This window comes from Saimiri boliviensis, chromosome 12 (genome assembly GCF_048565385.1).
Source record: "Saimiri boliviensis isolate mSaiBol1 chromosome 12, mSaiBol1.pri, whole genome shotgun sequence".
Taxonomy (NCBI): Eukaryota; Metazoa; Chordata; class Mammalia; order Primates; family Cebidae; genus Saimiri; species Saimiri boliviensis.
In genome coordinates this window covers 21,680,318-21,707,923 of record NC_133460.1, presented here as the reverse complement: position 1 = coordinate 21,707,923, position 27,606 = coordinate 21,680,318, and the positions used below count along the sequence as shown (strand labels likewise).

The following is a 27,606-nucleotide window of genomic DNA, read 5'->3' as shown; positions in this document are numbered from 1 at the left end:
TAGGGCACCGGGTTTCCCCCCCACTAAGGACAAATTTCATGTTCAACAGTCAGAGCCATCTACAGATGGGCCAGGAGGTCCTGGGAGGTAGTGAGCACCTTGTCCCCAGAGGCAGACAAGCAGAGCTCCCAGACCCACCGCTGCGGGGGAGGCCCAGGTGTGCAACACAAGCCTTGTGTCCTTCTCAGCCAGCACCTGGCTGGTTCCCTGCATTGTAAAAACCACACAGAGGGTCAGTCTTCCTATTTCCAGTGTCCAAAGAGCTTCCTGCAGGTACACACACGGGCCCGCACCCAGAGGGGGTCGCGCGCAGGCTCATGCAGACACTAGACACAAAACACAGCCTCGATCCGTGTCTCTTGGAAAGGGATCCACATCCCGGCTCCCAGGTTATTCTCTGAATTCATTCCCTCATCCCTTCTTTCCGCCGGGCCACCCCCTCCTCACAGCTACCCCAGCATCTCCGATCGGCTCTCCGCATCTATCCCTGCGCCTCTGGCTCTGCCCGCCCCCACCCGCCTCCAGGCCTCTCCCGCCCCCTCCCCGGGTGTCCCCCCAGCCCCTGACTACAACCCCCAGGCGCCCCCGGCCCGGGCGCTGCGCATGTCCCCTGCTCCCTGCGCGCTCCCGCTCCCCCCGCCCTCGCTTCCTCCTCACCTCCCTCCGCCCCCCTCCCCCGCGCTCGGCTCCCGCATCCCTCCATCCTACCCTGTGCCGCAGCCGCATCGCCACCGCAGCCCGGCAGAGCCGAGCCCGGCCCAGGCCCCTGCCCCTGCCCGGCCCTCAGCCCGCCGCCCCCGGCCCCGCCCCTGCCCGCAGGCCCCCCGCAGCGGCCGCGGCGCCCCCCGGCGCCCCCAGACCCCGGCCTCCAGCACCAAGGCGGGAGACCGGGAGCATCAGCAGAGGCAGGAGGACGAGGAGGAGGAGCCGTCGCAGGATGAAGGATCGGACTCAGGAGCTGCGGAGTGTGAGCTTGGGGGTGGGGAGAATGGGGGGGCGGGACCCCAATATTGGGGGAGCGCGTGGGGATGGAGTGGGGGAGGTGCTGGGACGTGGGGGCAAAGGATGAGATCGGAGGTTGGTAGCTGGGGCACCCCAATATCTCCAGGCACCTTATGTCTCTCTCCAGTGAACCTGCATTTTGGGGACAGTGGCTGGAAGGGGCTGGAGGCCATTAAGACACAAGGGGGCAGGAGAGGTCTCAGGGGCCTTGGACACCCCACATTCCCAGGAGGGCCCCGGGGGCTGGTCTGGGGATGGGGGAGAGTGGATGTCAGGAGGGACCGGAGGGGACTGTCATCCCCGGGCAGGTTTGCCAAAGAGAAGGATGGGGGCGGTGACTGGGCCAGGCTGAGAGTCTAGCTGGACCCAGATTCGGGGGATGCTACGGGGAAGGACACAGGTTGGGACTGAGATGCCGGCACCTGGCAGTGAATGAAGTGTGTGTGTGTGTGTGTGTGTGTGTGTGTGTGTGCACACGCGCGTGTCACTCCGTGTAGGGAGCGGGCATCCCTCCAAGACAGGAGGGGAAGAGGTGGCTTCCCTGGAGAGAGCCAGAGGGCCAGGGCCTGAGACAGGGTGACCCAGAGATGGGAGATGGGGATGTGGAGGAGAGGGCCATGGAACTGGCTTGTGTACCACAGACCCCGCTCTGCTGGGGGGAACTGGGGCACCCCGGGCAGTCAAGGGCTGGTGCAGGCCCCACGTCTGCAGGCCTGTAGAGGCCCGGCTCCAGGAGTCTGGCCAGGCAGTCCCTGGTTTTAGGGGGACAGGGGAGGGACTGCAGTGGAGGTTGCTGCCTGGAGAATCTGGGGAGTGGGGCTGGATGAGCATGGTTTCTGGGGCAGGGAGGACGCCGGGCGTTTGAAGAAATGACCTGGGGCCCGAGGAGGCAGCGCGACAGTCTGCTCCGTGCTAGACTGGTGGTGGTGTGTTAATAAGGGTATGGCCCGGCCAGGCCTGCCCAGTGCACTGCACCTTTATGGGACCCGGCCGCTTGTTACCCCAGGGGTTATTACCCCATTTGACAGATGAGGAAACTGAGATTCAGGCATGGGAAAAGACTTGCCCAAGGTCACCAAGCAAGTGGGTGGGGGGCAGACTGCAGTCTGGGTTTCCTGTCTGCCAGGTTGACACAGGTCTCTGCTTTTCTGGCCTTTCAAACAGAAGTTTCAGCACTGGGGGTAAAGAGCTCTGCCCTGGGTTTGGGGCTGGGGACTCAGGTTATGGACAGACGAGGAGAAGGTACTTGGAGGCAAGTGACCGCTGTCTCTGGGGACAGACAGGTTGCCAAGTGGGAAGCAAGGAGGAGCTGGCAGCTGAGGGAGGGAATTTTGAAGGTTTCTTTCTTTATTACATTTTTACTGAATATACACTCAGGCATGAGTAAAATGACTGTAATAATAAACATTGTTCCAAGTGTTTTATGCATTTTCACTCATTTTGATCCTCACAGCAATCCTATGAGGTTGTTTGTCTCATTTTATAGATATATAAATATCTTTTTAGACATATAGATATATGTTCTCTCATTTTATAGACAAAGACATTGAGCTCAGAGAGGTTAAGTAATTAAACCAAAGTCACGCAGCTGGTAAAGGCAGGATTCAAACCCAGGCAGGCCAGCTTCAGCATCGGTGTTGTCAATTCCCCTCCTCACAGTGCAGTTTGCAATTTGCAGAGCAAGCTTTCGTCTGTGATCTCATTAGAGCCCCACCGACCTCCTGGCAAGTGGATAGAGAGGCTCTCTCATTTTAGAGTTGGGGAAACTGAGGCCAGGAGTGGTTGAATAACTTGCCCAAGGTCACACAGCTAACAAGTGAGGGATCCGGACTTGAATCCAGCTCCCCTGATACCAAGACTATTCCATGACTCCAAAACCCAGGGGGATGGAAGTGGGTTGGGATCAGGTGGTGTAGAATTGGGGTATGATTGGAGAAAGAGGGAGGGAAAAGGCTAAGTGGTAATAGAGGGGGAGGCAGGAGAGGGGGAAGCCTCATGAATGAGTCAGGGGCCGGTGCTCAGAGGTGAGGAATCCTGTCGGCTGGGGCTGCAGGAGGTGGTGTGGAGGGTGAAGGGGCTGAGTGGATATGGTGGCTTCGGTATTAGTCACAGCTCAGGGAAACTGGAGATTTAAGAGGGGGCGGGTGGGGTGGGAAAAGCTGAGATTCAGGTAAGGTAAGGGTCTCCCTGCTATAGTCGACAGCGAGGAGGCTGGGATGCAGGAGACACCAGGAAGGGTGTGGGGGACCTGGAAACGGGGTCTCTGAGACACTAGGAGGGGTGAGGCAGGGCGGTGGTGGGAGGGGACGTTAACCTAGGGGGCTGATTGTCTTTCCAGCAGTACCTTGGCATTCCCAAGGGATTCTCAAGTCCGTTTGTCACACAGTGGTTTCGGGAGCCAGACTGTCTAGGTCCAAATTCTAATTTTGCCACTTCCTGTGTGACCTTGGGCAAGTTATTTAACCTCTCTGGTCCTCAATTGCTTCATGTGCGAATTGGGAGAAGTAAGAGTACCTGTTTCACAGGGTTATCCTGAGGATTGAAGGTAGTTAAGATGCATCAAGTGCCTAGGAGGGGCCCTGGTGCCCAGCAATGCTGTGTCTGTTATCCAACAGATAGCTTGTTTATTTCTCTTCAACATCACACAAGCCCCCTGAGATGGGCAGGACGTTGCCCCTATTTTATTTTGGAGTACATAGAGGACTAGAGGGGAAAAGAACCTGACTTGGCCAAGGTCAGATAGCTCCTAATGGTCGAGCTGAGCTTCAACTAGGATTTTCTGCGTCCAGTTCACCAGGCTCCTCTGGTTGGCAGTGGGCTGGATGAGGCTGCAATAAGGAGGTAATCAGCTGAAATGGTGTCCCAAGGTCCAAGGAATCAGGCCAGAGTGGGGCTCAAGAGGAAAGAGGGGGGCAAGTGAGGTGCAGAGGAAGGTAGTTTAGGGGAGAAGACAGGAGGGGCACAGGGAGGGCTGAGGTCTGAGAGGCAGCTGTGGAGTCGGGCGGGAGAAGTAGGGAGGCAGCCTGGGAGGAAGGAGGGGCCTGCAGTGCGAGAGCTTGAATCTGAGGCTGGACAGGATGAAGGTGCTGAGGACCGTCCCAAGCCCCGAGGGCCCTCAGGTAAGGGGCAGGCGCAGTAGGTGCTTTGGAAATACAGCCCTGAAATCACAGGAGGCCGAGACCAGCGAATCCTGAGTGATGGATCCGTATCCTCCAGCTGCTCTGGCCTGCCTTTTTTAATATTAAAAAAAAAAAAAATGTTTTTAGAGATGTGGTCTTCCTCTGTTGCCCAGGCTGGAGTGTAGCGGTGTAATTACAGCCTACTGCAGCTTCGACCTCCTGGGCTCCAGGGATCCTCCCGCTTCAGCCTCTCGAGTAGCTGGGATTACAGACGCGCACCACCATGCCTGGCTAATTGTTTTTTATTTTTGTAGAGACAGGGTCTATGTTGACCAGGCTGATCTTGAATTCCTGTCCTCAAACGATCCTCCCACCTCACTCTCCCCAAGCGCTGGGATTCCAGGCATGAGCCACCATGCCCGGCCAGCACTGGGCTTCTTTCTGCCATCCAAGCACACAAGTTTACCTCTGTCCGAGGACCTTCGCACATGCTGTTCCCTCTGCCCAGCATGCTGTTCTTTCCGCCCTGAATTCTCTCTCCCCAGCATTGTGCCACAGTTGGCTCCCATAGGGCCCAGCTCAGATGTCACCTCCCCAGAAAGGCCCTGCTGATCGTCCTGTAGAACGCCTTACCCGATCCCCATGTCTCTCGATCCCATGTTTCTGCTTATCTCCCTCCTGCCATTCAGCACAATCTGAAGTGTCTTGTTTGCCTACCATTGCCTGCCTCTCCCACTGGAATGCCCCCTCCCTGGAGCCAGGCCCTTCTTGCCTGTCTTCTTCACCACCGCATCGCCAGCAGCACCCAGAAGAGCACCTGGCACAAATCAGATGTATCTGTTAGATGAATGACAACTCCGTGAGACAGAGGGAGGATGAGGAAGAGGCAGGGGTTGGGGCAGGAAAGATGAAGGAGAGAGGTCTAGGTGAGAGGGCCGGGCTGGACAGAGGGAGGGAGGGAGGGAGGAGAGGGAGGAGAGGCCCCGGCCAGGGAGACAGATGGACTGAAGCGGAGGGTGGGGGAAGGCGCACCGGGGGAGGCTGCTGCCTCTGATCGAACGATGATGCTTGCACCCCTGAGGAGCATGGGGAGCCCGTGTGTGTCAGTGCTTGGGCATGCGTGTGTTTACACACACACACACGCACACGCACACACTCTCTCTCTGACTTTTCTGTCACCCAATTCCAGTCACTTGCCGCCTCTGTGTTTTTGTCACCGTCTTACCATCTGTCTCTCTGGTCACTGACTTACTGGCTCTCACTGTCACTCTCCTCCTTCCGTTTCTGTATCTGAGGATCTGTCCTTGTCATCACTCCACATGGACACACACACGCCGCCCGTGGTGGCCCCGGTGTGGAAGACCTAGACTTGGGGGGCCTCCGAGGGGGTCAGGCTGCAGCTGGAGGCTTGGATCTGATGTGCGAAGCCGCCAGGTGGTTCTGGAAGGGGCTCAGGGGCACTGCACTCTCTCATTCAATCTCTCTCAAGTGCTCAAGGAGCCGTGTGCTGTATGTAGAGCAGAGTGCCAGGGTTCCAGTCACCCCGTCAGCTGTGTGATCTTGGGCATGTTATCCAATCCCTCTGCGCCTCCGTCTCCCCATCTGTCCAGTGAGAATAAGAATGTGACCTCATGGGGTGGTCGTGAGGATTAAAGAAGAAATGCAGGTTGGATGCGGTGGCTCATGCCCGTCACCCCTTTGGGAGGTCAAGGAGGGAGGATCTCTTGACCCCAGGAGTTGGAGACCAGCCTGGGCAACGTAGTGAGACCCTCGTCTCTCCAAAAAAAAAAAAAAAAAAAAAAAAAAGAAAGGAAGAAAGAAACACAAGGTGCTTGTAACAGGGCCCAATTCATGGTCATCAGCACATATGTGTTAGATGTTTGTAAACTGTTATCCTCCTCATTTTGCACATGAGGAAACTGAGGCTTGACTCATTCATCTGTAACCTGAGGCCACCATAAAGTGGACTGGGACGCATTTGATCACCTTTTCTTAGGTAGTCTGGTTTGCCCACAGCCTGCTTTCTTTTTGGCTGGCCTAACTTCTTCCAGGAACAGAGGCTGTGCTCATTACTAGATATGCACCCCTCAGAGCAGGAAGGGCCCCTCAGAGCAGGGTTAGCACTTGAACCAGCCTGTTCATTTCAGTGACAAGGGAACTGGGATCCAGACAGGAGCCAAGGTTTGCCTAGGGTCACACAGCACGTCAGACGGAGGCTGGGAGGCCTGGCCTCCTGTCCAGGCTCTGCCTGCAGCCCTGGGCCCCTCCTGCTGATTTCCATCCTGGCGGCAGGAGTTCAGCGATCCTGAGGACATGACAGAGCGGGCTCTTTGGGACCAGGAAGGACTGCCATCTGTCAGCAGGGCAGAAAGGAGAGAATGTGACATTTAGTACCAGACAGTCCCCGGTTCAGGTCCCACCTCTGGCCTCATTTGCTGTGAAGCCTTAGACAGGCCAGGCAACCACTCTGAGCCTGTTTTCTTGTCTACAATATGGGAGTGGCCAAGAGTAGGCATTGTTCCCATTCAGCAAGCGCAGAGACGGAGGCTCAGGGGTAGAACCATACAGTCTTCCAGCTGCTGACCCCACAAGCTCTTTTTTTTTTTTTTTTTAAGAGACAAGTGTCTCGCTCTGTCACCCAGGCTGTAGTGCAGAGGTGCCATCATGACTCACTGCAGGCTGTCAGCCTCCTGAGCTCCAGGGATCCTCCTGCCTCAGCCTCCCAAGTAGCTGGGACTACATATGCGCACCACCATGCCCAGCTAATTTTTGTATTTTTTGTACGGACATGGTCTTGCTATGTTGCCCAGGCTGGTCTTGAACTCCTGGGTTCAAGCAATCCTCCCACCAGAGCCTCCCAAAGTGCTGGGATTACAGGCATAAGCCACCACAACTGGCCTGAGTTATTTAGCTCTATACCTCAGTTTCCTCATCTATAAAAGGGGGTTACAGTAATACCTCTGAGGGGCTGCTGTAAGAATGAAATGGGTAGATATACATGGAACACATAGAATAGAGCCCACCACATTGTAAAACACCCTCTAAATGTTTGCATAATTATAATTATGTTGGCCAATGGTCCTTACAGAGTTCTAACGAAGATTAAATGAAATAGTAAGAATGTAAGACTTCTGCAAAAAATACTATCAAGTGATCATATTTTGCTAGGTTGTCCAGCACAGAGCCTTACCCAGATCAGAACTTAGCAGGAGCTCACCTAAGAGGGAGAGTTACTGGGACAGGAGAGTACCTGAGAGGGAGAGTACCAGGGAGCAGAGAGTACCTGAGAGGGAGAGGACCTGGGAGCGGAGAGTACCTGAGAGGGAGAGTACCTGGGAGTGGAGAGTACCTGAGAGGGAGAGTAACTGGGAGGGGAGAGTACCTGGGAGTGGAGAGTACCTGGGAGCGGAGAGTACCTGGGAGTGGAGAGTACCTGAGAGGGAGAGTACCTGGGAGTGGAGAGTACCTGAGAGGGAGCGTACCTGGGAGTGGAGAGTACCTGAGAGGGAGAGTACCTGGGAGGGGAGAGTACCTGAGAGGGAGAGTACCTGAGAGGGAGAGTACTTGGGAGTGAAGAGTACCTGGGAGGGAGAGTACCTGAGAGGGAGAGTAACTAGGAGCGGAGAGTACCTGAGAGGGAGAGTACCTGAGAGGGAGAGTACCTGGGAGCGGAGAGTACCTGTGAGGGAGAGTAACTGAGAGTGGAGAGCCAGTAGGGCAGGTGACCCAGTCTGGAGCCTCACAGGGGTCTTTGTGGGGCTGGATGCCTATGGTTTTCCGGTCCTCTGTGGCCTGGTGTCCTTGGGCAAGTCACTCTCCTTTTTCCCCTCTGGCCTCCTGTTCCCTCATCTGTGAAATGGGGACAATGATGTTTGCGCAGCTTTTCTCGCAGGGCTGTGGTGCTGAGGATCAAAAGGGATTATGGACGTAAAAGTGTTTGTAAATGGCAGAGGATTATTGGCGCCCAGCTCTCTTTGTAATTATTATACCAAAAGCAATCCCTCTTGGGCCTTCTATCTTTCTTCGCCTCTTGAGGGCAAGCAAATAGGTAGCCCAGGGTGCTCCAGAGAGGTGCCTCAGGGAGTTGGCTCCAAGAACAAGAGAGATTGAAATTAGACTTTAGGAAGGACTTCCTAATGTTAGCATGGGAGGGAAGAGAGACAGAGAACAGGAAGGTCGTCAGGCACCCGGGCCAGGGAAAGGCCTCATGACCTGCATGAGGCTGGCAGCTGAGTGAGCGGTTGAAGGGAGAGAAAGGGCAAAGGGAAGCTTTTGGCTCTAAGGGAAGGAGGCCTTGTGGCACAGCTGGTTTGTGAGGACAGAGAAGGTGAAGAGCATCATGGAAGACCAGTGGGTCCTCAGAGGTGAGCCCAGCATCCCAGAGCCTCCCAGGGTCCCCAACTTATGCCACCTGCACCACCCTCCCTTCTGGGGGCAGCTGTGAGCCAAGACGGAGGGAACCCCCTTTCCAGGCAGATGTTTGGGATTGTCTGGAAATTCAACACAAGTGCTGAGCACATTTTCCAACACAGTGGGGGCCCAGCGTCTGTGTGGAGAATCCCTGGAGTTCCATTTGAGCCAGGCTTGGGCAGGAGGCTGGGGTGGCTTCAGGAGCTGGAAGCCCCGGCCGTGCGGGCTTTTCCTGAGCCTGTTGGGCACTGCTGATCCTGAGTTGTGGCTGTGGGGACTGCACCTAGGTCCCATCTGGCTCTGTCTAGGTTCGATCTGAGCTGTCTGGGCTCTGTCTGGGATCTGTGTGAGCCTCGGCTCGTTCTGTCTGAGCCTGTCTGGTTTCTGTTAGGCCCTGTCTGCCTTCCGCTGGGCCCTGGCGAGCTCTCCTTTTTGGATTCCAACTGACTACCAGGTGGATGCTGCTTGGATCCTGCCTTGATTTCACCCAGGCTCTGGGGGTTGGATTCTGTCTGAGCTCAGCTGGTTCTTTCTGGAAATCAGAATGAACTCTGTATACATTTCCACTGGGGCTGGCTGGGGCTCCAGATGTCACTACACTTGATGCGTTGAGATTTTGCCTTCAGACCTCTGTCCCAAGCAGGGAAGGCCTAGGGCGTGTGTAGCACAGGGCGCTTCCCTACGGCCTCTCTGCCTGCCCAGCTCCAAGCATGTGTGCAGACGTGAGGCTTGGAGAAGCTGAAAGAACAAGCCCAGTGAGCCCTCCCAAATGTCCCTGGGGGTGCGGCTGAACGCCAGTGTGTCCACACGTGTCAGTGCGGCTCAGCTGTGAGTCTGCGTGCGGGTGAATGCCAGCATCCATGCATCTCCGTGTGGGTGTCAGGGGGCCTATTCTCGCGTGCCTTGGGTGTCAGCTCTTCTGTCTGTGTCTCGAGTCTGTCGGTGGCAGTGGTGCTGTGGGTGGGTAGATCCTTTTGTGTCTGTGAGCCCTGCGGATGGAGGGTTGAGCAGCTGCAGGTTGCAACTGGGAAACCCAAGCCAGCGAGAGTAGGTGGGTGTGAAGTTGGAAGGGGCTGGATGAAAGCAAGTGAATCCACCTCAAGGGAGAGCCGGCTGGGAGGGGAGTGGGTGGGAAGAGGGGGGCGCAGGACATGAGGGAGGTCGGGGTGCTGCCTGTGTCTCTTATCCAGCCCTCACTGTTTGCTCAACTTGGCGCCTGCTGCTGGCAGTGAAGCGACCTTGCATAGGCGACGTGTCTGGCTGGGTGCAGCAGGAGGGGAAGAGAAAGGGAGTAAAATGAGATACGGGCAGGAGAACAGGGGCAGCAGGGAGGTCCAGGCTCCAGGGACTCTGGTCCAGGACCCTTCACAGAGCCCAGGGTCAGTTACTGCAAACCTAACGTTCAGCCGGTTGCTGAAATATTGAAATCATCCCTACTGGGTGGTCAAGGCTGACTCTGCACCCACAAGGCCACATCCGCCCCGAGAGAGGGTCTCTTCCAATTTCCTCTAAGGAATCCTTTGGGCTGACAGATACTTTTGGTGCCTTTGCCATCTCCCCTGTATGGGACCCTTCCCAGGACCCTTCTCTGAGTCTAGAGCTGGGAGCACCAGTGTATGTGTGGCAGGGAGAGGGTGGGAGACTTGGAGAGCCCACCTTGGGAACCCAGATAGGGGCTGCTCGCAGACTCAGCCTTCCTTTGCCCCCAGGCGAAAGACAGTGATGATGAAGAGGAGGTGGTCCACGTGGATCGGGACCACTTTATGGATGAGTTCTTTGAACAGGTAATGGGCCTCCAAGGCCCCCAACCCCAGCGTCCAACTCCAGCACACAGCCCTGGCACCCAGTCCCAGAGTCCAGCCCCAGCGCCCAGCCCCAGCCTCTAGCCCCAATGCCAGCCCCAGCCCCAGCCCCAGCCCCAGCGCCCAGCCTGAGCCCCAGCTCCCAGCCCCAGCCCCCAGCCTGAGCCCCAGCCCCAGCCCCAGAGCCCAGCCTGAGCCCCAGCCCCAGCCCCAGAGCCCAGCCTGAGCCCCAGCCCCAGCCCCAGCCCTAGCCCTAGCCCCAGCCCCTAGCCACCAACAACTTCCTTTTCCCTGTTCCCCACTTCTCTGCCCCTGCACCCTCCCTGGCCTTTTATCAGCCCTTCTGGGGCTGGGCCATTCCCTTGAACCCTGGCTGGTTCCCCTGGAACCCCTTGTTTGGCCTGACAACTTGGCTGGATATAGCCGATTTTCTGCTCCAGGTGGAAGAGATCCGGGGCTGCATTGAGAAACTGTCGGAGGATGTGGAGCAGGTGAAAAAACAGCACAGCGCCATCCTGGCTGCCCCCAACCCAGATGAGAGTGAGTGTGGCTGCTAGTGGCTGTGGGGTGGGAGGAGAAGGGGCCTGTGGCTCCCAGCTACACCTCTCACCTGCCCTTGCCCTCCCCTCAGAGACCAAACAGGAGCTGGAGGACCTCACTGCAGACATCAAGAAGACGGCCAACAAGGTTCGGTCCAAATTGAAAGGTGAGGAGTACAACCCCTCAACCAGGAAGGAACAGAACTGTAAGCGGACCACGGTGGCTCAGGCCTATAATCCCAGCACTTTGGGAGGCCAAGGCCAGGCCAATTGCTCGATCCCAGGAGTTCAAGACCAGCCAGGGCAACATGGCAAAATTCTGTCTCTACAAAAAATACAAAAATTAGCTGGGCGTGATAGTGCGTGCCTTGGTTCCAGCTACTTAGGGCACTGAGGTATGAGAATCACTTGAGTCCGGGGGTAGAGGCTGCAGTAAGCCAAGATCATGCAACAGCACTCCAGCCTGGGTTACAGATCGAGACCCTGTCTAAAAAAAAAAAAAAAAAAGGCCGGGCGCGGTGGCTCAAGCCTGTAATCCCAGCACTTTGGGAGGCTGAGGCGGGTGGATCACGAGGTCAAGAGATCGAGACCATCCTGGTCAACATGGTGAAACCCCGTCTCTACTAAAAATACAAAAAAATTAGCTGGGCATGGTGGCACGTGCCTGTAATCCCAGCTACTCAGGAGGCTGAGGCAGGAGAATTGCCTGAACCCAGGAGGCGGAGGTTGCGGTGAGCCGAGATCGCGCCATTGCACTCCAGCCTGGGTAACAAGAGCGAAACTCCATGTCAAAAAAAAAAAAAAAAAAAAAAAGGCCGAGCTTGGTGGCTCATCCTGTAATCCCAGCACTTTGGGAGAGACCAAGAAAGGCAGATCACCTAAGGTCAGGAGTTCGAAATCAGCCTGACCAAAATGGTAAGATTTCTATCTAAAAAATATTAGGTAGGTAAGATTCCTATCTAAAAAATTCCTATCTACTAAAAATACAAAAATTAGCCAAGCATGGTGGTGGGTGCCTATAATCCCAGCCACTTGGGAGGCTGAGGCAGGAGAATCACTTGAACCTGGGAGGTGGAGATTGCAGTGAGTTGAGATCCTGCCACTGTACTCCAGCCTGGGCGAGAGAGCGAGACTCCTCAAAAAAAAAAAAAGAGAAAAGTAAAGAAAAAACAAACCTCTGCCATCCATTGGGCAAAATAGGACTTTCTCCAAGGAATTTCTACAAAGTTCCAGGAGCCAGATTATTAAACAGTGAGAAAGCACAAAACCCCAGCTTTCTCCTTTGCTCCAATTCTTTGGAGAAAGATATATGATAGGAAATGAGGGAGATGAGAGTGTTTGTGTAAACTGCATCTGAGCCCTGCTGCTTCTACCAGCATGAGGGCTCACCAGAAAAAGGTGGTCTTCCAAGTGGCTTCAGTTTCATTAAGTCCTTATTTCTCCTGAGCAGGCCCCTGGCATAGCACAGAGCACCCAGTGGGTGGGCCCAGCAAATGCCTCTGAATCAGTATCCTTGGCTCAGGACGGATTGGACTTGTGTGGCTGACATCAGGGGCTGGCAAGCTTTCAAGAGGGACTTGCCAAATGTTCATTTATTCACTGTAATTTTAGGACTTGGGTGCTGGTAATAACCACCTTTCCCCAAAGCACCGTGGGTTGGGAACCTCCTTGTCTGCTCATACCAGGGAAAAATAGCAGTGTTACTGGCATGCTGTTTTGCGTGCCCCTGGTAAGTCAGTATTGGAAAATGTATGCCGAGCACCTCCAATGTCCGAGGCACATTGCTAGGCTTTGGGGAAGAGGAGCTGTATCAGCTGCCTGTCCCCCAGAGCACTGACCTTGGCCCAGGGAGAGGAGAGTAGTAACTCCATGCCCTCTGGACTCAAGGGGAGGCCATATGTGAGCCTCTGATTCAGATCTGTGAAAACAAGCCCTTTGTACTCAGGAGAGTTTGCTGGATGGAACTGTCTGCATTTGGGAGCACATTATGTGCGAATCCGGCCTCTAACCATCAGCTCACCCTGGACAAGTCCCCTACCCTCAGCTTCCTTATCAGTACAGTAAGACAAATGAAAGCAATGTCAAAATTAGCTTGTTTTTTAGGGGGTGGGGAGCATCAGAATCTTTTTTTTCAAAGTCATACAAAGAATCTCAATATATAAAACATAAAAGTCAGGTTGTTCTATCTGAGCTGGAGCTGGAGGCCTCCCTTCATTCTCTGTAACAGCCCCTGAAATTCCTTCTCAGAAACAAGGTTCCTGCTGGCAGTTTAAAATCCCCTGGGCTCAATGGTTTCTCTAGGCCCCTCAAGCCTTGACCTTGAATGCTCTCTATAAGACCATAGGGAGGGCTCTGTGGGTGAGGGGTTCAGGAATAAATGGAGAAAGCAGTTGGAAAAAGTGGCTGTGGTTTAGAAAAACTAACCTTTGAGACCACCAGGAAAGGAGAGAAGATTCTCTTCCTCTTCTTCCAGCTGGTGGCAGGAGCTCAGGCTTTGAGTGTGACCTTGAGTGAGTGGTTTCACCCACTGGAACCTCAGTTTCTAGTCTAAAACATGAGCTGATATCACCGAACTCCCAGGAATATTGTAAAAAGTCAGTGAGATCCTGTAAGAGACCTCCTCCCTCCAGACTTGGCCCCAGCCCCAAGGCTGACAGTCGGGTCCCAGTCTGGGCCAGCAGAGTCTGGTATCCCTGGGCCGCATGTTGCTGGGCCAGAGCTGTCACTCAGTCGGGGGAGCCTCGGGTTGCCATCCGGCCAGTACCTCCCCCATTGCCAGCAGAACAGAGGAGGAGTGAGGCTCTCAGGAGCGGCCCGGAGGCCGCGAGGTCTGAGAGGCCGGTGATTCATCCCTGCTGCATTTTCTGATCTCACCGAGGTAGATTTTCCCACAATCTCTTTTTTAGAAAATCGGAATGATAGTGTCAAGAGTGCGTGATCCAGAAGCAGGAATCTCAGTTAATCTGTGCACTTTTCCAGAACATCCTTCAGAAGTAGGAATTCCCAGATCGGGGATCACCTTGCAGAGCAGGGGGAGGGCTGCTTTCTCCCCTGGAATATTCATATGTTTGCCCTTGAATTCCCCAGGGAAAGAGGGGCCACGAGAACCCGACCCACCTAGAGATGCCTGCCTTCCACTAGAAAAAACGCAGGTTGCGTTCTTGCCCCTTGTCCAGAGGCTGTAGGAAGTGGGGAGCACCCCACATTCAGGGCCCCTCCGTGGGCTGGGCTGGCACCCCCTCATGGGGTTGGACAGGAGTTACCACTGGTGGGACTTTCCAAGACTCAGTTCTGCGACTATAACAAATAGCTCCCTTCTGTCCGGTGACCGTCTGACCCTCAGTATCCTCTTCTGCTGGCCTTCGGAATCCTCAAATGTCTGTCTGTCTGTCTCCTGGCTCCTAACCCCACCCTGGGGCACCGCTGCCCGCACTCGCCCAGGGCATGACGTTTCTCCCGGGGCCCGGCGCTGCCGCGGGGTGTTGACCCTTTGTACGTCCCGGACCCCCACCCCATGTGCCCCGGTCCTCCCGCCCGTCACCGCGCCCTCTCTTCCGCAGCGATCGAGCAAAGCATTGAACAAGAGGAGGGGCTGAACCGTTCCTCCGCGGACCTGCGCATCCGCAAGACCCAGGTAGGAGGCAGCAGCCCAGCGGGGGCCGGGCTGGGACCAGGCTGGAGGTGGGCGGGCCGGCCAGGGCCCCCACTGCACCGGCGGGGGCGTGGTCATGGAGGACGGGGGCGTGGTCATGGAGGACGGGGGCGGGGAGGGGCGGGGAGGGGCGGGGAGGGGCAGGGCTCGTGGAGGGCGGGGCCGAGCTGCGTCTTAGCGCCAGAGCTGTGTCTCTTCCTAGTGCTGGCATAAGAAGTGTGTACCCGGCTCGTAGGGGACCCTGAACCTGTCAGGGTTTGGGATCGCACCCCAAGCTGAAGAACGGACCGTTAAACTAATTCAGCGCGTCCTACGCATTCTGCCCATGCACTGCCTCCTCTCCCACCTCGGTCTCTGCTCCCTGACTCCCTCCCTGATCCGTCTGTGCTCCCACCCCCACCCTAGCACTCCACACTGTCCCGGAAGTTCGTGGAGGTAATGACTGAATATAACGCGACCCAGTCCAAGTACCGGGACCGCTGCAAGGACCGAATTCAGCGGCAACTGGAGATCAGTGCGTGTGTCCCCCACCCCAGGACCCCAAACTCCCCCCGGGGCTGCCCAAGTCCTTGCGGGCCTTTCCTCTCTGGAGGAGGCGCCTGGCCTAAGGCAGGGTGGGACGGTGGGCTCCGGGTCCCTGCTCCATCACCCCAGCCCCTGAGCAGGGAGTCCTTTCTTTCCGCAGCTGGAAGGACCACGACCAATGAAGAACTGGAAGACATGCTGGAGAGCGGAAAGCTGGCCATCTTCACAGACGACGTGAGCCGCGGGTGGGGCGGGCTGTGTTTCTGGAAAGGTTTTGCCTCCCCTCCCTAAGTTCAGGTTGAACTAAGGTCCCAAAGCCACCCTGGAAAAATGAGCAACAGGAAGCCTGAGCCTGCAACTGGGGAATTCCATGGGAGTGAAGCAGGAAGGCACCCCCATCAGATGGCGGAGTCGTGTGCCAGGCACTGTTCTAAGCACTTTCCATCATCACATTCACCCACCAACTCATTTAATCCTCACACACCCCTTCGAGGGAACCCCATTTCACAGAAGAGGAATACTGGCCCAGAGAGATGAAATCACTTGGCAAGATCTCAGAGCAAGGGGCAGAGCCAGGACTTGAAATCTGTCTTAATTTCAGAGTCAGAACTCTTGAGCCATAGGATGCACCACATAGTCTGCTGTTGAAGCAGGTCGTGTCACCAGAGAACGGATTTGCCTACATTTATATATATTTTTATATATATTTGTTTTTAATTTTAAAAATGTTTTTGTTTTTGTTTTGTAAGATGGAATTTTGCTCTTGTTGCCCAGGCTGGAGTGCAATGGTGCAATTTCAGTTCACTGCAGCCTCCACTTCCTGGGTTCAAGCAATTCTCCTGCCTCGGCCTCCCAGGTAGCTGGGATTACAGGCGCGCAACCACCAAACTAATTTTTGTATTTTTAGTAGCGATGGGTTTTCACCATGTTGACTAGTCTGGTCTTGAACTCCTGACCTCAGATGATCCACCCACCTTGGCCTCCCAAAGTGCTGGGATTACAACCATGAGCTGCCGAGCCTCGCCTGAAAAAACTATTTTCGTAGAGATGGCGGGGGTGGGGGTGGGGGGTCTTCCTCTGTTGCCCAGGCTGGTCTCGAACTCCAGGGCTCAAGCGATCTACCTGCCTCAGCCTCCTATAGTGCTGGGATTACAGATGTGAATCATGAAACTTAGCCTAATTTGCCTATATTTGGAAGATTTGTTTGTTTGTTTGTTTTCAGTTTTTTGTTTGAGATGAAGTCTCGCTCTTATGCCCCAGGGTGGAGTGCAGTGTTGCGATCTCGGCTCACTGCAACCACCACCTCACAGGTTCAAGTGATTCTCCTGCCTCAGCCTCCCGAGTAGCTGGCATTACAGGTGCCCACCACCACTCCTGGCTAAAGAGTTTTTTTTTTTGAGACGGAGTTTCACTTTTGTTACCCAGGCTGGAGTGCAATGGCACGATCTCGGCTCACCGCAACCTCCACCTCCTGGGTTCAAGCAATTCTCCTGCCTCAGCCTCCTGAGTAGCTGGGATTACAGGCACGCGCCACCATGCCCAGCTAATTTTTTGTATTTTTAGTAGAGACGGGGTTTCACCATGTTGACCAGGATGGTCTCGATCTCTTGACCTCGTGATCCACCCGCCTCGGCCTCCCAAAGTGCTGGGATTACAGGCTTGAGCCACCGCCCCCGGCTTTTTTTTTTTTTTTTTTTTTAAACAAGTTGAGTTTTGCTTAGGTCCCCTCACCCCTGACCCCGCGCTGCCCTTGTCCTTTTAAGCTCAGGGCTGTAATCCCAGCATTTTTGGAGGCCAATGTGGGTGGATCACCTGAGGTCAGGAGTTCAAGACCAGCCTAGCCAACATGTAGAAAACCCGTTTCTACTAAAAATACAAAAATTAGCCTGGCATGGTGGCGCATGCCTGTAATCCCAGCTGCTAGGGGGGCTGAGGTACGAAGATCACTTGAACTTGGGAGGCGGAGGTTGCAGTAAGCCAAGATCCTGCCACTGCACTCCAGCCTGGGCAACAGAGCAAGAATCCGTCTCTTAAAAAAAGAAAGGATGGGCTTTCCCCGAACCTAGTTCTTGTTTCTCTCAGTGGACCTTTGCCCCGGCCTGCCCACTCCAGTCTTCATTTCTGCTTCTGGTAGCAAAATGACTCTGGTTAAGGGTTCTAGACTAGGTTTAAAGTATGTGCTATGACTGTCTTAACAGTTTTCAGCTCACTGTTATTTGGAGAACTGATCTTTCTTAAAATGCATTGAGCAGCCCGGCATGGTGGCTCACACCTGCAATCCCAGTACTTTGGGAGGCCAAGGCAGGTGAATCGCTTGAGCCCAGGAGTTCAAGACCAGCCTGGGCAGCAAAGTGAAACCCCATCTCTACAAAAAAAAGTTTGTTGTTGTTGTTGTTTGAGATAGAGTCTCATTCTGTCGCCCAGGCTTTAGTGCAGTGGTGCGATCTCAGCTCACTATAATCTCCACCTCCTGGGTTCAAGCAATTCTCCTGCCTCAGCCTCCCAAGTAGCTGGGACTACAGGCGTGTACCACTACACCCAGCTAATTTTTTTGTATTTTTAGTAGAGATGGGTTTTCACCATGTTAGTCAGGCTGGTCTCGATCTCCTGACCTCATGATCCGCCCGCCTCACCCTCCCAAAGTGCTGGGATTACAGGTATGAGCCACTGTGCCTGGCCCCAAAAAAGTTTTTTTTAATTTAAAAAACAATTTCTTTTAATGTAGGCGAATCAGTTCTATGGTGAAATCACATGCTTTAATTAGCCAGGCATAGTGGTGTGTACCTGTGGTCACAGCTCCTTGGGAGGCTGAGATGGGAGGATTGCCTGAGCCCAGAAGGTCAAGGCTGCAGTGAGCTATGATTGCACCACTGTACTCCAGCCTAGGCGACAGAGTGAGACCCAGTCTCAACAAAGAACAAAAACCAAAAAAAAAAAAAACAGACTGGGAGACTGAACACTGTCCAAACAGCCATTAGATGATTTTGGCTTATAGGATGAGGAGGAGATGAGGGTAGAGGGAGTCTGGGCCTTGACTGCTGACTGGAAGGTGTGGAGCCTTGGGTAGTGGGGAGCCATGGCAGGCTGTAGAGCAGAGGAGTGGTTTGATGTGGTAAGAACAGTGAGTAATTTGGGAAGTGAGTCACCTGCCTCAGCCTAGGTGTTTGTGGAGAAGAGGCATATCTGACTGTGGGTGGAAGTCTCTTCCCCACTGGCTTGCTTTTTTTTTTTTTTTTTTTTTTTGAGGCATGGTCTTACTCTGTGGCCCCCACGCTGGAGTGCAGTAAAGCAATCATAGCTCACTGTAGCCTCGACCTCCTGGGCTCAGGCAATCCTCCTGCCTCAGCCTCCTGAGTACCTGGGACCACAGGCACCACCATGCCCAGCTAATTTCTGTATTTTTGGGGGTTTTTTTGGTAGAGACAAGGTCTCGCTCTGTTGCCCAGGCTGGCCTCAAACTCTTGGGCTCAAGCGATCCTCCTGTCTTGGACTCCCAGAGTGCTGGGCTTACAGGCCTCTACCCACTGACTCTTTTTTTTTTTTTTTTTTTTTTTTGAGATGGAATTTCACTCTTGTCACCCAGACTGGAATGCTGTGGTGCGATCTCAGCTCACTACAACCTCTGCCTCCCAAGTTCAAGCAATTCTCCTACTTCAGCCTCCTGAGTAGCTGGGATTCCAGGTGCCTACCACGACGCCAGCTAATTTTTGTATTTTTAGTAGAGACTTGGTTTCACCATGTGGGCCAGGTTGGTCTTGAACTCCTGACCTCAGGTGATTGGCCCACCTTGGCCTCCCAAAGTGCTGGGATTACAGGCGTGAGCCATCAGTCCTGGCTGATATGTACATATTAACTCACTCAGTCTTCACAACTACCCTGTGAGATGGGCACTGTTATGATCCATGTTTACTAGGTGGGGAAACTGAGGCTAAGAGCAGGTAAATAATGTGCCTAAGGTTTCAGCTAGTAAATAACACCAGATTTGACCCTGGCCACTTGCTGCAGTGGAGGCGCTCATGGGAGTGAAGGGTGATCGTGGCTCTCCCCTTCTTCGCCCTAGATCAAAATGGACTCACAGATGACAAAGCAGGCGTTGAACGAGATCGAGACGAGGCACAATGAGATCATCAAGCTGGAGACCAGCATCCGAGAGCTGCACGACATGTTTGTGGACATGGCCATGCTCGTGGAGAGCCAGGTACCAGCTCTGCCACCCATGCCACCCTGGGAGCCTCCCCGGGGCCAAGGTCACCTCTTCCAGCCCAGCCCCCACCCCGCCCTGTACATGTCTCCTCGGTCTGCAGGGAGAGATGATTGACCGCATCGAGTACAACGTGGAACATTCCGTGGACTACGTGGAGCGAGCCGTGTCTGACACCAAGAAAGCAGTGAAATATCAGAGCAAGGCCCGGAGGGTGAGCGGGGCAGGCGGCCTGGGGGTAGGCGGGGAGCCCGAGGCTGAGCCTGGGCTGAGGTGAGTGATGGCAGCGGGCGGGAGGCCTTATCTCTGGCTCTGACCTCTTCCTGTTTCTGTTTTCTCTCCCTCTTCTCCCTGTCACCCTCTGCCCCGTTTGTCCCTGCATCTGTCCGTCTGTTGGTCTCTCCCACTGTCTCCCTGTCTCACTCCTCTTTCTGCTGCAGAAGAAAATCATGATCATCATTTGCTGTGTGGTGCTGGGGGTGGTCTTGGCGTCATCCATTGGGGGGACGCTGGGCTTGTAGGCCCCCCCACTTTCTCTCTCCCAGACCCCTCCCCCACCACATTGGGAGCAATACCCCCCACCACTCCTTTCACTCCATCCCCTGCTCCAGGCTCACCCCCAAAACAGACCCAGGCAGCCCCATCCCTCCTCCACCTTCATGGCAGACCCTGGTGTCCCTGGACCTCACCCAGCCACGGACACCCCGCCCCCGCACGTAGATTGCAGCAGGCGTGATTACACATGCACACCAACATGCATGCCGCCGGCACATGCTCGAGATGTGTGGACACCCCAGCGTGCGTGTACGTGTGATGTGTGTGATGCACCAGAGCACCCCCCGCCCCCACCTTGGGTATGTGTGTGGTCTGAGCTTCCCCCTTCACCGGGGCTGTTGTGTAGACTGCAGCCAGGTGTAACACAGCAGCCCACCACGTCCCCTCTGTCCTCCGTGAACGGTGTGTGCGCGCGCATGAGACCACAGATCTGTGGACACACCATTTGTGTGTGTGGAATTTTGTTTGAGTATTTGAACCTAATGCAACAGCAACAAAGCCACTGATACCCGAGCCCTTCGTGTCTGCTACACACCAAGCAGGTGGTGCGTGTGTACTCACGCTCACATTCTCAGAGGATCCAGGGAGGCCCAGGTACACGCAGGCCATGGCAGACACCCCACATCTTCATTACCCCAGGGGCTGCTGCGTGTCCTGGGAGGGTGTGTGTGTGTATGTGTGTGTGTGTGTGTGTGTGTGAGAGAGAGAGAGAGAGAGAGAGAGAAGGATGTGCCTGAAGTGTTGGTAGGTCTTCTCAGACTGAGCCCTCCACGCTGTGGATTGGACACCTGTTTTGGGTGGGCATAGAAATGTGTATTTCTTACTACCTAGAATGCGGCTCTGTGTGTGTGGCGCATGTGTGTGTGTGTGTGTGTGTGTGTGTGTGTGTGTGTTAGGGGCTGTCTACATGGTGTGTTTTTCGTTTTTGTTTTTGTTTTGAGATGGAGTCTGGCTCTGTCACCCAGGCTGGAGTGCAGTGGCACGATCTCAGCTCACTGTAACCTGTGCCTCCTGGGTTTAAGCGATTCTCCTGCCTCAGCCTCCCAAGTAGCTGGGATTACAGGTGCCCACCACCATGCCTGGCTAATTTTTGTATATTTAGTAGAGATGGGGTTTTGACATGTTGGCCAGGCTGGGCTCGAACTCCTGACCTCAGGTGATCTGCCCACCTTGGCCTCCCAAAGTGCTGGGATTACAGGTGTGAGCCCCCACACCCAGCCTACATGGTGTGTTTCTGCCCTGTGTATTAAGACATACATACACACGTGTGTGCGCAGGCGTTTCTAAGGATGTGGCCCCATGCGGGTTTGTCTCTCCAGTTGTCCTTGCCCCGCCCCTCTCCCCAGAGGCACTGCCCAGTACCCATGTGACCACGCATGGCCACATCGTTGTGCAGCCAGAGCTTCCTGCCTGCCCAGCCCCAGGGCCCTGTGTGCTCTCGCCCAGATCCTCATTTTTCTCTCTGCCTCTGCCCAGCATAGCCCCAAGCCCCTGGAAGCTGGTACCCCTCGGTGTGCTCACACATGGCAAGGCTGAGGTGGCCCAGGCAGGGGCCGCACCAGGCACACACCATGCATGCTGGCATCAGCATGGGGACCACATGAATGCCTCCTGATAGGGAAGGGCTGCTTGTAGAACTGTTACTGACAGGGCAAGATGCCAAGGACTTCCCTGCACAAATCAAAGATCAGGGCATGGCCCCTGCCTCACACACCCGCCTCAGACCTTGGAGAGGACTGTGTGTTCCCACTGCCCCATCGGATGCTCTGGGCTCTGCCTCAGGGAACTCAGGTTTGGGGAACTGTTTATTTCAGATGTACTGGAGTGGCCAGTGTGGCAGTGGCCACTCAGGGTGGGCTGGGTCCCGAGACCCATCCCCAATGCTTCTCCTGCTGAACCTTCGGGCTGCTCCCCACACCAGGGTGCAACTGAGGGGTACACAGGCCCGGTTTCCGTGTGAGGAAGGGGCCAGCGCTTCCCCTGCTGTGTAGCCAGCACAGGTGCAGTTTGTGGGTTCGTGGCAGGTAGGTGGAGCTCAGGAAAAAGGACAAGGTTAGAGGCTTGTGGTCCATGGCCCAGGAGCATGGAGAGTGAACGCACAAGGACACAGATGTGCCCTGCCCTGGCAAGGGGCTTACGTGTGCACAGGTGAGGGACTCAGTGTGTTTGTGCAGACCCCATGGTCCCAGGCCATGTGACATGTGCGTGTGTGCGTGTGTGCATTTTGTGTGTGCATTGTGTGCGCGTGTGGCCATACAGATGTGACCTCCCAGAACATAGTACCCCTCCGCCTCTACCCCTGCTCAGACAGCTGAGCTCTATCCTGTCCTGTGTGTGTGCCAGTGTGGCCACATGTGGAACCCCAGGTGGGCTGTCCTGAGTTGGGGGCCTGCCTGTCCCTTCCCAGAATGCCCCTCTGCAGGACAGAAAGTCTGCCCCATGTCTGGCTGCGGCCCTCCTGATCCCATCTCGGGCTGCTTGGGAGACATCAGAGCAGGCCCCAGCCCCCAGTTCCCTCTTCTGGCCGTCCCGACGGGACCCCTGTTCAGCCCAGGTGTTTCCGGAAGTCCCACAGCCTTGGAGCCACGGGAAAAGGGTGTGGTATGGCTGGGGCGCCGCTCGCACTTCCTGGAGTGGCATTGGGCCCATGGCTGCCTATCTCTGGGCCTCAGGTGGACCAGGGGATCCCCGAGGGTCTGCTGTGCCCCAACTTTTCTACGTGTCCCCCACATCCTATGATGTGTCTGCTTGTCAGCTGCCGTCTGTGTGCGTCCTGGCGTGTTATCTAGGGATGGTGTCTTTTGCATGTTCTCGGACAAATGTGTGCTGCCTGCCCAGGCGCCTACAACCATCAAGCCCACGTGTGCCCCACGTGTGCCCCACGTCTGCCCTGCGGGTGGTCCCGGGCCTGGCCAGGGCTCAATGCTCCTCCTCCCCCTCCTCCCTGTTCCTGCCCCTCACAAAGCACACTGCGTGTCCATCCCATGTGCCCGTGGGTCGATGCACGCTCTTGCCACGCCCTGAGCGTGTACACATGATGTGTTCTATGCATTCACCCTGCCCCCCCCAGCCCGCCCCGCAGAGGACAAGATGGGTGGCCCCCAGCTCCCTTCCCCCACCCGCCCCTGCCCGCTGTGCAGCCGTGTGCGTTGGCGTGTGTTTCTGTGTCGCTGGCGTGTCACGTGATGTAGCCGTGTTTGCTGACATGAGCCCTTGCCCCCTTCTCTGTTTCTCCGTTGGTTTCTAGAGCTCTCTCCCTCCCCTCCCCAGAGGGGACAGGACTCCTGGGGCCTGGCTGGGGGCCCAGAGCCAGGCTGCCCTCTCCTGTTAGCCCTCAGAGTCCCATTTCTCTCTATTGGTGACCAAGTTGCAAATGGATAAAACACAGGAAAATCCTGCCCCCCTTTCGGCCCTGCATGTCCTGTCCCCAGAGCCCCCCACCCCACCCCGGGCCAGGCAGGGCCCTGTGGGACGGGAGAAATAGCAACCAATCCAACAGCGGGCGTGCTGTGTGCTTACTTCCTTCTGTCCCCATGCGGGATGGGCGCCGTGGGGAGGCGGACACGGGGTGGGGGCGGGAAGGACAGCTGGACAGACAGATGGACATGGGCATGGACGAGGCTTTTAATCCGGGCTCAGCCAGGTATAACATCCATGGCCTTCACTGTAGATGCTCGGGGGCATCCCCAGCCACAGGGCTGGCGACCTGCCGGGAAGGAACTTGGGTAGAGAGGTGGGAAGTGAAAGCGGAGGGAGGCCGCAGCACTCCAAAGGGGAATTCAGACAGACGGCGAAGGTGAGGCCTTGGAAAAGCAATGGAAACATCACCTCCCAAAGAGGGAGGTTAGGTGCCCGGAGGAACCAGAGCCGCCTCTGCACTCTGCACCTAGGCCTGAAGGTCGCCCGTGGATGTCAGGAGGGGAGCCTCTGCTCTCTTCCTGCTCACAAAGCCAGAAGTGAGCCAGGGCAGGTCGCCAGGGCACCAGACCCTGGCCAAGCAGCCATTGGCCCTGGAGAGGATGGAGGATGGACACTCCTGTCCCCAAACCCTGCCCTTGTGTCCTGACGGCCCTAGAACTTAAAGGCGTCAGGACGCAACACAGACTCATGGCTCCGGGATTGAAAATGAGGGCTTGGGCCAGGCGCAGGGGTTCACACCTGTAGTTCCAGCACTTTGGGAGGCCCAGATGAAAGGATCACTTGAGCCCAAGAGTTCAAGACTAGCCTGGGCAATACAGTGAGACCCTGTCTCAAAAAAAAAAAAAAAAAAAAAAAGCCAGGTGTGGTAGTGTGCATCTGTGTCCCAGCTGTTCAGGAGGCTGAGGCAGACCTGGTCTGAAAAAAAAAGAAAAAAACGTGAAGGGCTCTGAGTCCTAGAGCCCTCCCTCCACTCTGAAATTCAGCCTTGTGTGAGGGCTCAGGACCTGGGTGGATGTGCTGCAATGGGCCTCCAGGCCACAGCCCTGCGTCACTGGGCTGAACCCCCCGTGGCCTGTACCCAGAGAATGGTGCGGGTCCGGCTGTCCTCCCATGAGAACAGGGGCTCATAGCCGAAATGGCGCTGAGCCTTGTCAGTGCTGACAGTGAAGGTGGTATTGGCCACAGCCAGCGTGTAGGGGTTCAGCAGGGGTGCATAGAGCAGCAGCGGCCGCAGCAGCCACTGCAGCAGGACATTGAGAGCGGCCAGGAACACCAGCAGCCAGTAGGGCACCAGCGGGCGGGCGCCCACCAGCCGCAGTCCGCAGGGGCCCAGGAACTCCATGTTGAAGTCCTCATAGCTCTTGTAGGGCGATCCGTCATAGCAGAAGTACACTTGGCCGCCCATCAGTGCCGCCCGCTGCTCCAGTTCCCGGGCCGCCAGCACGTGCATCCAGGCCACATTTCCTGCCGGTGGAGGAAGAGACATGGACACGCGCCAATGCCACACCGTGTCGAGGCTGCTCTCCTGGGCCACCCCCGCTTTGGGCCCAGTTGCCTCCCACATTCTCACAGCAGCCTGGGAAAGGCTGCCTTCTCCTCTGCCCTGGTAGCCACTTGCTCTCCTGGGCCAGCCTGCATCTGCAAAGAACCTGGGGAGAGGATGGGGAAGCCAGGACTGCAGGGTGGGCCCTGAGGGGCTTGGGGGCTGCAGGACGGAGTGGGAGGTGACCTCATTACCTGGGAAGAAGCTATTCCCTTTCAATAAATAGTTTTAGAGACAGGGTCTCTCTCTGTCGCCCAGGCTGGAGTGCAGTGGTGCAGTCATAGCTCACTGCAGCCTCCAATTCCTGGGCTCAGGCCGTCCTCCCGCCTCAGCCTCCCAAAGTGCTGGGATTATAGGTGTAAGCCACTGAACCCAGCCCTTTTAGTGCTATGTAGACACTGTCCCTCTCTCTCCTCTCCTGGGGCGTGGCTGCTCCCATAGCTGCAATCTTCTCTGTAGACTTTGACACTTTTTGATGTCCCAACTTGCCCAGATCCTGTGTTCTCTGCAGGCTGTGCCCACATAATCCCAGTCTACCGTGGCCCATTCATAGACCATATTTTTCTAACCAGAGTCCACATTTCTCTCTCAGGGCCATGTGGGTCCCGCCCCCATCCAGAGCAGGTCCTCCTGCCATATTCTCAGCCTCCCCCTGCCTAGCCCAGTCCTCACCTACATAGACCCGGCCATGCTCCACAGAGGCCGGGATGGCCCGGAAAAGCCGACCCCCCAGGCGCAGGCCCTGGCGGTAGAAGTCCCTCATTATCTGATGGCCTTCACCGTAGATGCCCGTGGGACGAAGGGCACACGTCACCAGGGGCAGCCCCCCACAGACCTGGTGGCAAAAGCAGGCACTGCTGAGATCCGGGACCCAACAGTTGGCTCTCGGCTCTAGCCTCCTAGCGGTGTCGGGGTAAGGGGGTGCACAGGCCAGGAACCCCATCTCTGCACCTCCATTTTCTGGGCTCACCTTCCTCCCATTGGCCTCCAGGACCAGCCACTCGGCCAGGGCCTTGCTGCAAGGATAGGGGTGCCTGTGCACTGCTTCGTATGGGGTGTCCTCGTTGCCCCTGGTGGGAGGAGAGGGAAGACTCAATGCTGAGGGAAATGGGCCCTTAAGAGGACAGGAGGGCCTGCCACTCACCTGTAGAAGGGGTGGCCTTTGGTGTTAGGCCCCACAACTTCCATGCTGCTGGTGTAGACCAGGAACCGTGTTCCATTCTGCACACAAGCCTCAATCACGTTCCGGGTGCCTGGTAGAGGAGGGGCATATCCAGACTGCAGCTTCCTCCCTCTCTGCATCTTCCTCCTCCCCACCCCAGGTCCAGGGAAACCACAACAGGTCAGCGATGCGGGGAGGGGCAGGGCTGTCAATAGGACACTTGTCCCAGGGTAGTCACAGGAGGTCAAGGGCAAAGATGGGGTGGGGAACAAACAGACAAGATGGCCAGGAGCATCTAGGGCTCCTCACCCTGCACGTTGACCTCATGGATGGTCTTTGGACTGGCCCTGCCAAACACATCCACCAGCCCAGCTGTGTGGATGACCACGTGGGCTCCGGCCACAGCTGCTGCCACCTCGTGGGCCTGGGTCACGTCCCCCTGGATGGCAGTCACCCTCACAGGCCCTGGCCAAGGATAGAGAACACAGGCCATGTCAGAGTGGGGGCCACAGTCTGGGTTCAGCTTCTACCCTGGAGTCATGTTCCCAAGTGTGATTCACTCATCCCATCCATGTGGGCAGAAACGAGCATCATCTGTTCCACTGCAGGGGTGGGGATCCCAGCTTGGGAAGGGATGGGGAAGCGTCCACACCCGCCCCGCCACAAGCTCTCCCAATGAGAACCTGTCTTCAGCTCCTCCAGCCAGGGACCCAGGTGTAGGTCAAAGACGCGCAGCTCCCCGAGACGGGGCTCCCGCTGCAGCAACATTCGCACCACGTGCTCCCCCAGGAAGCCGCAGCCCCCGGTGACCAGGTACACCAGCTTCTGGGCCTGTGCAGAGTCGGCCATGCCCAGCTCGGAAAGAGACTTTGGCTCACCCAGGGTCCGACTTCCGTCTGCTACAGCCACCTGTTAACTACTGGAGGTGCCCTGGAGCAGGAACGAGGCTGGAGGTTTGGGGGAGGGCAGAGCAGCTCCTGGGAGCTACAGCAGCCAGGCCACCTGCACTCTGCCCCGCCGACGGCTGAGTTACAGAGAGAGAGACGGACTTAGGGTGCAGGAAGGGGTCAGGGTTTCGGGAGAGAGATGAGGGCAGAAAAGGGGTGGGGAGGCCGGCACTTGAGGGAGGTGGAGGGAATGGTATAGGAAAGTGGGAAGGGTCAGATGGAGGTAAGGGCCACCTGGGCACTGGTAGCGCCTCTACCTACCTGCAGCTGCTGTCCCAGGGTGGCCCTCTTCTTTTGTCCAGAGCTAGCCAGCCCACACACCGTCCCCTTCCGCTGGCTCCTCCTTCTCCCTCCTGGCTATTCCAGGAACGGAGACCCGCCCAACCACCCACCCCCCGCCACTCTTGCCCCAAGGCGCCCCCTGGCGGCTACTCTGTGCTCCACTGGCATCCGGGTCCAGCAGAGAACTTGGGGGGATGAAGCTGAAACTTGCAGAGTGGGCTGCGGGGGTCCAAGGCTATGGGTGGAGCCGGCAGGTGACCTCATCCCACAGTGTGACCTCAGGCCTTCCCTCCTGCTGGGCTTCCCAGGAGGCCAGAGGCCCAGCTGCAGCTGTGGTTCTGGGAAGGGGAGGCCTGACCTTGGCACTGCCTGCAGGCACTGGTAAGGGATTCCTGTCAGGTCCAACTACAGTCCTGGGGCCTCTGCAGGTCTGGGCTCTTGCCTGAA

At 56.2% G+C, this 27,606-nt stretch overlaps 2 protein-coding genes across 5 annotated transcripts; one reads left to right on the top strand and one right to left on the bottom strand.

Moving 5' to 3' along the window:
• Positions 1-675: 675 nt before the first annotated feature.
• On the top strand, positions 676-23,308 carry STX1B (syntaxin 1B). The gene is made up of 10 exons (XM_003930054.4): positions 676-967; positions 10,241-10,315; positions 10,774-10,873; positions 10,965-11,039; positions 14,433-14,506; positions 14,930-15,038; positions 15,210-15,283; positions 19,110-19,247; positions 19,354-19,464; positions 19,691-23,308. Exons 1-10 carry the CDS (start codon positions 938-940, stop codon positions 19,769-19,771), a joined length of 867 nt encoding a protein of 288 aa, XP_003930103.1. The 5' UTR covers positions 676-937; the 3' UTR covers positions 19,772-23,308.
• A 103-nt stretch (positions 23,309-23,411) lies between these two features.
• HSD3B7 (hydroxy-delta-5-steroid dehydrogenase, 3 beta- and steroid delta-isomerase 7) lies at positions 23,412-27,228 on the bottom strand. Of its 4 annotated transcripts, none has more exons than XM_003930057.4 (7): positions 27,139-27,228; positions 26,614-26,954; positions 26,240-26,395; positions 25,913-26,021; positions 25,739-25,838; positions 25,441-25,603; positions 23,412-24,689 (listed from the first exon to the last, which is right to left on the bottom strand). In XM_003930057.4, exons 2-7 carry the CDS (start codon positions 26,777-26,779, stop codon positions 24,274-24,276), a joined length of 1,110 nt encoding a protein of 369 aa, XP_003930106.1. In that variant the 5' UTR covers positions 26,780-26,954; positions 27,139-27,228; the 3' UTR covers positions 23,412-24,273. The 4 variants fall into 4 exon arrangements, with proteins under 4 accessions (XP_003930106.1, XP_010338964.1, XP_074238140.1 ...); XM_010340662.3 differs by having other exon boundaries at positions 26,614-26,860; positions 27,139-27,215; XM_074382039.1 differs by lacking the exon at positions 27,139-27,228 and having other exon boundaries at positions 26,614-27,132.
• Positions 27,229-27,606: the final 378 nt, after the last annotated feature.